The 11,864-nt window shown below is 46.2% G+C and overlaps 1 protein-coding gene across 6 annotated transcripts in view; it reads left to right on the top strand.

The window, feature by feature from the left end:
• The window catches only part of LOC115944477 (polyprenol dehydrogenase), a 238,927-nt gene that overhangs the window by 107,046 nt on the left and 120,017 nt on the right, over positions 1-11,864 (top strand). For all 6 annotated transcript variants that reach the window (XR_014141435.1, XR_014141434.1, XM_081809255.1 and 3 more), the window contains exon 4: positions 2,377-2,478. Coding sequence is in view for 4 of the 6 variants with exons in the window: in XM_081809255.1 (XP_081665381.1) it covers positions 2,377-2,478 (102 nt within the window). In the remaining 2 variants the exon portion in view is untranslated. The remainder of the gene's footprint in view (positions 1-2,376; positions 2,479-11,864) is intronic.

An 11,864-nucleotide genomic window follows, 5' to 3' on the forward strand; every position in this document is an offset into this window, starting at 1 on the left:
AAAATGCCACCCATGTCTCCTTCTCCCACCTCCAACCCCAGGTGCCCTGCTGGATCAATGACCCTTGCCCCATTTCCCAATGCACATTTTGGGGCTTGGGCAGGGGAGGAAATGCAGATTTTAGGTGGATGTGCCAACTGATCCCCTAGCAAATGTGATTTCCTGTGTCTTGTCTGAACTCAGTCCTGGTGCTTCTGCTCGACAGGGGTGGTACCCCATGCTCTGCAACTTGCCTAGTATGTTCCCATTGTCAGGGACGGACCCTGAGATGAGTTCTAGTCTGCAGTGACTGCTCTGTCCTCCCCGATGGTAGGGCTTGATTTACGGGCGCATATTCCCTATGCAATATCATCCACTCCGCCATGCAATCCTTCTCCTTCCTGCCAGTGATACCTTGCAGCGGTAAGGGTTCGGGGAGCAGTTCCTGAATTAATGTAGGAAAGCAGGTGTTGATGGCAATAGCGTGCAGAAATGGAGCCAAGCCCTTCGGCTGCCTCACAAGGCAACGATCTCAAAGTGGAAAGGTGACTCTCATGTTTCTGGCTGGTTAGGAACCCTTTCCTCCAGGGAGCGAAGAAAAAGCATCTTCTGACTTTACAAAGAGGCAGTAACATTGCTCTGGTTCTGGAAGCTGAGCGTGTGTGTCTACCAACCCTGTTATCATCGGTTCCAGTTATTGGACGTAGTGAAGGCTTTCCCCCTTTTTGAAAAAAAAATTATATTCTCATGAATATGTTAGGGGAGTATTCGAATGGTGTCTCAGGAATGCCTATCCAGATGGCACTGTGTTCTAGAACAGCGCTTCCAAACCATCTGTGGCAAAACTCGCCTTTCCCAAATCTGTCACAGATTGATACTGATGTAGATGGGGCAGACAGGAATTACTAGAAAAATAAAATTTAAAAACATGCAAAATGGGGCCTCCAATTTTGCTTTTTTTAAGTCATTGGATTCAGCAAACGTAAAATGACTGTCGATTTTTTTTTTATATTTTCTAAACACTATTCTCAGTGTTGGGCTGTCTTATGGCAGACTGGTAACAAACACTTCACAGGAAGGCACCCATCTGTAGCTCTCACTTGGAGGGGCTTTGATCCAGAAGCATGCCTACCCCCACTCCCAGTGCATTTCTTTATAGAAAATATTGAAAATGGGTACTTCCTCATCCTCACTGGCCATGCAACTTGGCACGTACAGGCTTTGTTCTTCACACCAAAGAAGCTGGGGACTGTAGATTATCTTAAAATGCCCCTTCCACGTGAAAGCAAATACGTATGTTCCAAAACACGTACCCTTCCAACCTAGTGCTTGTGGCTGGCTCTCCTGTGTTGTGATTATTTTTTTAGATTTATTTATTTATTTTAGGGGGGGAAGAGAGAGAGAGTGAGCAAGTAAGGGGAGGGAAAGGGAGAGAGAGAATCTCAAGCAGAGTCCCTGCTGAGCCCGGAGCCCCACAGGGCTCAAGCTTACAACCCTGAGATCACGACCTGAGCCGATACCACGAATCGGATGCTTAACCGGCTGAGCCACCCAGGGGCCCCCATGCTGTGATATTTAAAATGTTTTACAAGAAGCACAAAACAACAAAACCGTGAAGACGTGTCTCCCCCCTGGATTGTGTGGTACAGTAAGCACTGGTTCCTGGGCATGGGAGCTGTGTTCCCCTCTGTTCTGGGGTCTTGGAACCAATGTCCAAGTGAGCATGTTCCCAAGAGCTGGTCCCGGAGACCCAAAGGGATGTCACCATACAAACACCGTCATGCTGCAGGATGACCCAGGAAACTGATGGCAGCTCCAAAGGGCTGTGTGCTCCGAGTTCCCCTCTGGAGCTCAGAATACCTTTCCAAACTCACTCAGTGGTTTTTTGATGAATGCAGTTCCTTGAGGTTATAGGTCTGAGGCTCTGACGTTCCTTCTGGCTGTTGGCCAGGGGCTGCTCTCAGCTGCCTAAAGCCACTGGAAGGATCTTGACCCATGGCCTCTCAGAACATGGCGGCTTACTTCGTTAAAGCCAGCAGGAAAACCTCTCTCCAGCAAGCCTTAGCAAGAGGGGATTTACCTAAGGAAATGCAGCCATGGGAGTGACATCCCATCATCTTTGCCATATAACGGAGCCTACTCAAAGAACTGACATTCCATGTTTTGCCTTATTCTGCTGACGAGAAGCAAGTCACAGGTCCCATCCACACTCAAGGAGAGGGGATCATCGAGGGCATGACTCATGGAGGGTCTTCTTAGGGTGTGTTCCCTGCTTTGTACCTTCATCTTTAAAATCCAGTGTCACTCCCCAGGTGGGATGGAACTTAACTTATTGAGAAACCGTCGTAGCTTCCGTGGTAGGTCGGAAGATAATCCGGTGTTTCTGTCCCTTTGCAGTGGAGTTTTTATACTGCGATCTGGCATCTCTGCAGTCCATCCGGCAATTTGTCCAGAAGTTCAAGAAGAAGAAAATCCCTCTCCATGTCCTGGTCAATAACGGTGAGTCCTGGGGAAATCCAGACATTAACTCTGATGCAGACATGCATGCTAGCTGTCCTGGCAGAGAAGTCCTTTCCTTTTTTGGGAAAGCAGGATTTCCATGGATATTCGTGGGTATATGTTCTGTGGTCACCGTGGCTTTACTTCATTGATGCATTCGGCTTTTGTCATTGGCATAATCAATTTGAAATGATGGTAAGCCTGATAATACATTGTATGGAGTCGATATTTTCGCTGGCCCGCCCATGTGAGCTAATAAGTAAGGTGTGTTATGAATGTGTAAGGGCTGGGCATTTTCACTAATGTTACCGTATTAAATCCTCAGCACATCCCCATGGGGGTCATCAGTATGTGGGCTCCATGCCTGACTGTCTCTTGACTTCTTCTCTGTGGCCAACATTCCTCAAATGGACATGTGGAGTCCACATCTCCGCTTCCCCTGCCTTCACCCTGCCCACCTGTCCATCTTCAACACCAACCAACCTTGACCCTGACCCCTTCTTTCAGCCATGCTCAGCTCTTAAGGGCATCATGGACACATCTTGGTGCCTGAGACATTCCTCTCTTCCCTTGCTGCACTCAAGAGATGTCATAGAAGTTCATCCAAACCCTCCACAGTGAGGAGGCAGTGCCATTAACATGACCAAACTGAATCCATGTAGAACACCAAAACTACCGGAAGCATGGTGGGAAAACACCTGTGTCCATGAAATGTCACACATCGCTTTCAGACTTGGAGACCAGCTGGTCCTGTGTAGGGGAGATAAATGGTAATATTAACAGGGTGAAAGGAACAGCCATCAGTCAAACATGACACCTTCTTTCCAAAATATGTAAAACATTTGCTAAATCTTTCATCTGTTGGATGGTAGGGAGAACATTGCCATGGGACCCCTCTGCTTCCACTGAGCCCACTTGAATAATCCAGGCGAATTTCCCCAGCTAAAGAGACTTAATTGACTCTCTTCTCCAAAGCCCTTTTGCCATGGAAGGTACCATAGTAAGAAATTACAAGAATGATAATATGGACATAATCTGCAGGGAAGAGGGAGCATAAGTCTACATACTAAGGCTGCACCACATTAGTCCATCTGATTCTGGCTTCCAGGATTCGATTGCTGTCCCTTTGTCTTCTTTCTCTTTGTCTTAATGTGTTTTAACATTTTCTGTCATATCAGTGGGGTTGGTGGACAGGAAGGGGATGCAGATAGGCTTCTGCCCAATGCACCTGTTTGATTGGAAATTTCTCAGGGAAGGGAAAGAGGTAGCATATACGACTTGGAGGGTCTGACTCCAGTGATCTATTTATGCATATGGATGTGTGCACATATACCTATGATGTTTGGGTGCCGAACAAAGTCATAACTAACACCACTTCCACCTACTTAGCCTAAAAACAAACAGTGCATGTGTGTTATTAGTGCTGGTGACGCTGGTCCGAAGGCTCAGAATGATTTCAATTTCACTTTCTTCACGGACCTTTGATATTTTTCAAGGTTTCCTGAAATGGGCGCACCTTAAATTTATTTGCAGAAATCAATTATTTGGGATTCCTCTGTCTTGGTGCTAGTGGGGGCTTCCTTGGTCAGGGCATTTATCAGTATTATAAGTGTTGAGAATTAGAATATTATGAATCGCCCAATGTAGACACAAGCTGGTGGGACTATGGGGGATCCAGTCCAAGTAGACATCTTATTTCCTTGATCTACGTAACACCCTCAATAATTAGCGACCAGAGCACTTCATCATGGAGCAATTTGTCAACAGCAGGACGAAAGCACTGTGTTGCGCTTATCCAGAATTTGTGAGATATGACAGACACGTACACAACAGGACTCTGTTATATCCATCAATGGGTGCGCCATGATTCACTCTTTGCCCTTCGCTTTCAAGATGACCCCGGTGGTCCTACCATGGCCCCTGTTCTTCTTCTCTGCAGATGGTAAACCAAGCATGCCTAGCTTGTCTAACATTTCTCTAGAGACTGGGACACAGTTTGAATGTGGACCGAGGGAGGCTGGACCCTCTGTACGCTGCATCCGTTTTCCCTCTGTAGGGAATCCTGTCCCCACGTTGGCTTCACTGCAGCCAGACTTTCATCCACACACACCTTCCTCTGTGCTCAGGACCTACCATTGCTGCTCCCTGCCCCAGACACATGGAGACACAACACGTTCAGTGTGGAATCCCTGAGCCCCAAATGGCACGGACTCTAAGGGAGAATCCCTTGATTTTCCTTGAGATTTCCTTGAAATTTCCTTGATTTCTCTTGAAGTGACTGGACTTTTCCAGCTTCTAGAGGCTGTCAGCCTTCCTTGGCCTCATGGCTGCTTCCCTCCCACATCTTCGAAGCCAGTGAGGTGGCGTCTGCAGCCCCCACTCTGTCTCTCTGTGATGTTTGCTTCTGTCCACACATCACCTTCTCGGACTCTGAGCCTCCCGTCTCCCTCTTGTGAGGGTACTTGTGGTGATCTTGGACCACTGGGGTCTTCCAGGACCATCCCCATCACAGGGTCCCTAACCCAATCCAATCGGCAAAGTCCCTTTATCCATGTTAGGGCACATATTCACAGGCTCTAGAGACCAGGATGTGGACATCTTTGGGGACATTATTCTGTCCATCACACTGGGATTGGAATGTGGATGTGTTTGGGGATGCCGTCCACCACACATGAACCAGGACACGGATGTCTGTGGGGATGTTATCTGGTCTCCCACATGGGGATTGAGACATAGACGTTGGTGGGGACATTATTCTGTCCACTATGTGGGGATCAGGACATGGATGTCTGTGGGGATGTTATTCTGTCTCCCACATGGGGATCGAGACATGGACATTGGTGGGGACATTATTCTGTCCACTATGTGCAGATCAGGATGTGGATATCTGTGGGGACATTACTCTGTCTCCCACTCGGGGATTGCGACATGGACGTTGGTGGGGACATTATTCTGTTCACTATATGGGGATCAGGATGTGGGTGTCTGTGGGGACATTATTCTGTCTCTCACACAGGGATTCAAGATGTGGACGTCTTTGGGGGGGGGTGGTCATCATTCAGCCCACCACACCCACTTTATGTGAGCTCAGTATTTCACAGGCAGGAACAATACAGTGATAAACAAGCACCCTTGCCCTCATGGAAATCGTTCTCTAGCAAAGGAGATACTCAACAAGTAATTATTTTGTGACATGCCTCACCCTAGAAAATGCCACCCGCAATATGACAACACGGTCATATATATGAAAGAAAAGACTGCATCTCAAACATGATCTGTCTGGAAAGCCCCAGGCTTCTGAAGTGGCATCCCACGGAACCCAGGATAGGAGGAAGGCCTCAGGGACAAATGGCCCTGGGGCCAGTGAGGTGACTGGGACTGTGCGGTCAAGATTGCAGATGGATTCACCTCCAGCCCAGTGTGCTCAGACTTAACCTTGATTTACATTCTCATGTGTCTCTCACCTTGGTTTGTGTAGGAGCATTCATCCTAGCTGTGTGCAATGAGAATTCTGGGTCAAGATTCTTTTGGAGATATTTGGGAGGAGTCAGCAGATGCAAACAGGTTTTCCAACCACAGCACTTCTCAGAAGAGGACCCTGGCCATGGCATGGTTAGTGTTCAAGAGGGTTTGCAGAATTTCCCAAAACTATTTGCCTGAAACCCTCCTCTGTGATGTTATCTCCTCCCACCAAGGCACCTGGTTAAAAGGATGTGGGTTCACGGGACCCACTTCCGTGAGCCAACCACATGTGTCCCATCTCCTGGAAAACAGCCCCGACTGCACTCCACAAAGGGGACTCCCAGGGGCCAAAGGGAACTAGAATTTGTGCTTTTATTTTCTCTCTCTCTCTAATTTTTTATTCTTGAGATAGGAGTGATCAGGGCACCTGGGTGGCTCAGTCAGTTAAGCATCTGCCTTCAGCTCAGGTCATGATCCCAGGGTCCTGGGATCAAGTCCTGCAACAGGCTCCATGCTCAGCGGGGAGCCTGCTTCTCCCTCTCCCTCTGCTGCTCCCCCGGCTTGTGCTCTCTCGCTCTCTCTGTCAAATAAATAAAATCTTTTTTTTTTTTTTAAAGATAAGAGTGATCAAGATGTTGTAAATGTTAAGTACTTCAGAAGGGAAATGGTGTTTGCATTTGCTAGTGTGATGAAAATAGAACCAGACTGCCTCTTTCTGGAAGCTCAGGATCCAAGCTGAGGATTTATCCAACACAAGAAGAATCAATAGTATATCTCCTGCAGAGCAAGTGCAGTATTTATAGTTTATTCACATCAAAATTTTATTTATCCAGTCTCTCATCCCCACACCTGATCACAGATAGTTTTGAAATAACTGCACGGAATTGATGTTTTATCCTTGTAGGACTTCTTCCCATACCTCTAATGGATGAATTTCCTAACGTCAAGAATTACTAAAAATAAATATGGCAGTGGTAACCCTTGAGAAATAAAATAACCCTGAGAAGTAAATGATTCTCGCCTGGCCAGGTACATACTGATGGAGTTTGCATCCACAGAAGACCGCCGAGCCTTTGAGCGAGGAGTAACATGGTACCTGTTTCTTGGCGGGCAGATGCCTGAGCAGTTTTCCTATTTAGGCACTTGGCGTCCCCTATGCAAAACAGGCTCTGCCATCATCTGGTCTCCCTTCCAGGAACACGGAAGCTAGTGAATCACCACCACACATGCATGCATCAATGGATTATCAGATCCGAATGTGTGTAGACCACTTCTCATCGATGCCTTCTGTTTGTTTTCCAATGTGTCTCCCTCCCCGTTTTCTGCTGTGTGATGGGTTTTCCTAGAACAGAAGGCAGTTGGATGTTCTTCTGGTGGTGGGCGTTTGCAGTGCCGTTTGACGTGATTTACCATGATGCCAGAACAGTAGGCTGGAGGCTGTGGGTGTGCATTGCATCTCCTGCATTGAACACCTTTGTTCTTCCAAATGCCCTTCATGAGCTTCTAGGAAGTGGGCTGAGAAATACAGTGGTTTTCCAATTATCCAGATGCCCCGGAAGCATGTCACCCAGAAGCTCTTCCAAGAGCTGTGTGTTGTAAAGCACCTGGTCTCAGGTGTCCTCGATGATGCATATGGCAGATCCAAGTGGATGGTACTTTCTGTCCAGATTCGTTGCCCATTTAAGAAACATACTCAGTAAACAATTGGATCCTTACCATCATCATGGTGTGTGGGGTGGGCGTTATGTTTGCCTTTTATGACAACATGGAGAAAGTTATTCCAGAATGGAAATGGGAATATGGAGCCTGGGCATGCCATGGGGATCCATCCACACGACGGTCTTACCAATGTGTTTCCCATTGGATTCACATTGAAGAATTACTTTGGACACACGTATTTTTGCCTTTGATTTCAACATTTTGACTGGCCCACGTGTGACTGTGGGTTCACTAACCCCTAAGCAATCAACCCCAGTACCCATGCACCTGTGGGTTCATTGCCACCCATCTTGCCTGGAACCACAGGCATTCACTGACCTATAGATTTTCCCAGCATCCTTCTCCAAGGCACGTGGACAACCCTTTCCCTGTTCATGTTTTAGAGGCAGAATCAGAATGCTCATTGCTCCATTCCAGAATGTTCTATTGCCCTATCCCCACATTTTTGTATGCCTTTCCTGACTACCCTGGTTTCCAGCTTCCAGACATCTTTGCTTTTGTTTTCTGTGAGTGTCATTAATGCCTAAGTCAACAGAATTCAAAGCTTGGGCAGGGACAGTGACTCTGAAGGTAGGGAGAGCATTCATACCCCAGAGTCATGGTGGCATTTCTAAAATGTTCCTCATGTTGTGGAGTGAAGCCATCATCTGGCCACGTGCCACCAACCAGAAAGTGCCCCCTTCTCTCTCTCCTTTCTGCCTTTCCTGTCTTCTGCAAGACACACAACTCTCTCTCCTCCCCCGTGATTAGGACATACCTTTTCTGTTTCATTGTTTTGCTGCATAAAGAACAACACGTTCTGCATGCAAGTCCACTTCCCAGTCCAGCACATGGATCAATGAGCGGATATTTTAATTTTCCTTTTCCCACTTTTTAGCAGGCAAAGGGAGATACTGAGGTCTCAGCAATGCTCCCTACGAAGGGACAACCCTCCGATGCACTCATGTGACAGCAATATCTCAAAAACACAAATCCAGTTCCATTGATGCAGTTAAAATTTCTCCCTCAGCACGTGTGAGATGTTCAATAAGTATTATCATCTGAGATTGATGATGCTCTGTACAGGCAGGTGTCTGGGACATTTTGCTTTAGAACAGAGAGGAACATGGAGATTCTCGGTATGCGACGTAATCATGAATTAGGATTAGGATTAGGACGGCTTTGGGTGCAGCTTCTGTAGTGCTGGAATCCCCCACCTCAATTCCATGAGCCCCAGAATGGATTGGACATTTCCAAGAGGTGACCAACTGTATGCATGGCAGTGATGTTCTCGCTGCTCTTTAAAAGTACGCTTTCCCCAATGATGCTGTTAATGCCAAGAATGTGCTCCAGAAACTGTTTATGATTTCTGGAGTAACCTTGAACTCGCTCTTGGCCCAGAGCATCATTATTGTCAAATTCTTAGAGCCTGGGTCAATGAGTTTGTGCCATGATCTGTCACCAGAACTTGCATCCAACGAAGATCCATGCTGGCATTTCCGCCCAGCTCAACAGTTACCCCACATTTGCTTGTCATGTACATTATCATAGATAATCCATAATAGAAACGGAATGAGTTGGATATTGTATGCCTTCAGGAGATGAGGCTGTGGACCATTTGCACCCCGGAAAAAACTAATGAGTCCAGCACTTCAGCCCCAGGGGGGTGAAACCCAAGGTCTGTGCACCTGCCCCAAGGTTTGGCGGACCAGAGGCCCCTAGCCATTTTCTCTGCTACCAACTTCCAGGCACTCAGAGGCCATCCCAAGGAAGGGAATAACCTACAACAGTTATTTCTTTTATGACAGATTGTCCTTAACTAACTGGATTGAACTGGAACTCACTGCAGAGTAATATCCCAAAATTCAGAATAATCCTTATGGAGCCCCACATCCCCTCAAGTTGCCTCTATTCCATTATATGGGCTATTTTCCAATGAATTTGGATACTTGAAGTCTGAGTTTAGTGACAGTCATTTGTCCCACAAGATGGGGCTCTCTAATGTGGACTTGATAATGCATGCATGCAGAGATATTCCAGGAATTGATAATTGAGGCATGCAGTAGTATTCCAGGAATTGGTAATGGGCATGCACTACTATTCCAGGAATTAATAATTTATGCATGCCAGGATGTTCCAGGAATTGATCATTTAGGCATCACTGACATTCCAAGAATTGGTAATGGGCATACACTGATATTTAAGGAATTAATAATCTAGGCATGCACTGGTATTCCAGGAATTGATAATTTAGTCACACAGTGATACTCCAGGAACTGATAATTTATGCATGCTCTGATATGCCAGGAATTGATATTGGGTATGCACTGGTATTCCAGGAGTTGATAATTTAGTCATGCAGTGATAGTCCAGGAATTGATAATTTATGCATGCAGTGATATTCCAGGAATTGATAATTTACGCATGTACTGGTATTCCAGGAATTGATCATTTATGCATGCAGTGATATTCCAGTGGCTACTGCTGTGTTCCAAACCACCCCCAATCCTAGTGGCTCAAAAATAAACATTTCTATTGCTTGCAGTTTTGGGGCACAGGAATTTGGGCGGTTCTAGCTCTGGGTGTCCTGTGCAGTTGCAGCTCAGGCTTCTGTTTACCTGACGGCTCACCTGCAGCTGGATGTCCGCATGGCTTGCTTCATTGCTGGGAAGTTGGTGCTGCCCACCACTTGGGCTCAGCTAGGATGGTTGACCAGATGACCTCATGAGTTCTCTCCAATATGGAGGTCTCAGGGGCACCAGCCAGTCTTCTTTTTTTTTCAACCTTTTTAATTTTTAACATATAATGTATTATTTGTTCAGGGGTACAGGTCTGTGATTCATCAGTCTTACACAATTCACAGCACTCACCATAGCACGTACCTTCCCCAATGTCCATCACCCAGCCACCCCATCCCCCCCACCCCCCACCACTCCAGCAACCCTCAGTTTGTTCCCTAGAGTTAAGAGTCTCTTATGGTTTGTCTCCCTCTCTGGTTTCGTCTTGCTTCATTTCTCCCTCCCTTCCCCTATGATCCTCTGTCTTGTTTCTCAAATTCCTCATATCAGTGAGATCATATGATACTTGTCTTTCTCTGACTGACTTATTTTGCTTAGCGTAAAACCTTCTAGTTCCATCCATGTCGTTGCAAATTGCAGCCAGTCTTCTTAAATGAAACTGGTTCCCCCCAGCATTCCTAGCAACCAGGTGGGAGCCGCAGGGTCTTTCCTGACCAAGCCTTGTCACACTGCTGCTACATTCTACTTATTACAGAAAGTTAATGAGGTGGCCAAGATCCGAGGGTGGGACACAGACTCCATCTCCCGAGGAAGCAAGTGTCAAAACCATGTGGAGGCTCGTTTACAGCTGCCTTGAGCTTGGGTTCCCTCTCAACCAGCCTCGTAGAAGCCCAGTGTTCGTGATGAGCCTGGCTCGCCCAACTAGGAATCTGTAATCCTCTAGGCATGGACAGAGTTCTGCTTATCTGGCTTCATCACACTGAATATAATAATCAAGAAAATGACATCACCAGGGAGGTGTTTACCTGTTCTCAAAATGCCAGACTTCACATCTGCTTAACGCCATGGATGCCAAGTGCCCTTTGGGAATGTTTTCTTAGCTTAGTTGAGTGACTGTGGATATTCTTAAATATACCTTTTTTTAAAAAATTTTTTTATTGTTATGTTAATCACCATACATCATTAGTTTTAGATGTAGTGTTCCATGATTCATTGTTTGTGCATAACACCCAGTGCTCCATGCAGAACGTGCCCTCTTTAATACCCATCACCAGGCTAACCCATCCTCCCACCCCCCCTCCCCTCTAGAACCCTCAGTTTGTTTTTCAGAGTCCATCGTCTCTCATGGTTCGTCTCCCCCTCCGATTTCCCCCCCTTCATTCTTCCCCTCCTGCTATCTTCTTTTTTTTCATAACATATATTGCATTATTTGTTTCAGAGGTACAGATCTGAGATTCAACAGTCTTCTGCAGCAGAGTCTTAAGTACAAAGTAACAACCTGTAACTAGTACTCAGTACACAGTAACTCCTTGGTAAATACTTGTTAATTAAATGGGAAAAGTAGGTGAGCCAAAATCAGCATCAGGTCTTTCTACTAATTTTAAATAATGAGAGAAGAATCAGCATGAAAATGGAAATCCTTGAACATATCCCTGAAAATAAGGCTTACTTCACTGATAATAGTTAGTATATATCTCATTTAAGTTT

This window comes from Leptonychotes weddellii, chromosome X (genome assembly GCF_054177405.1).
Source record: "Leptonychotes weddellii isolate Sample4059 chromosome X, ASM5417740v2, whole genome shotgun sequence".
Taxonomy (NCBI): domain Eukaryota; kingdom Metazoa; phylum Chordata; class Mammalia; order Carnivora; family Phocidae; genus Leptonychotes; species Leptonychotes weddellii.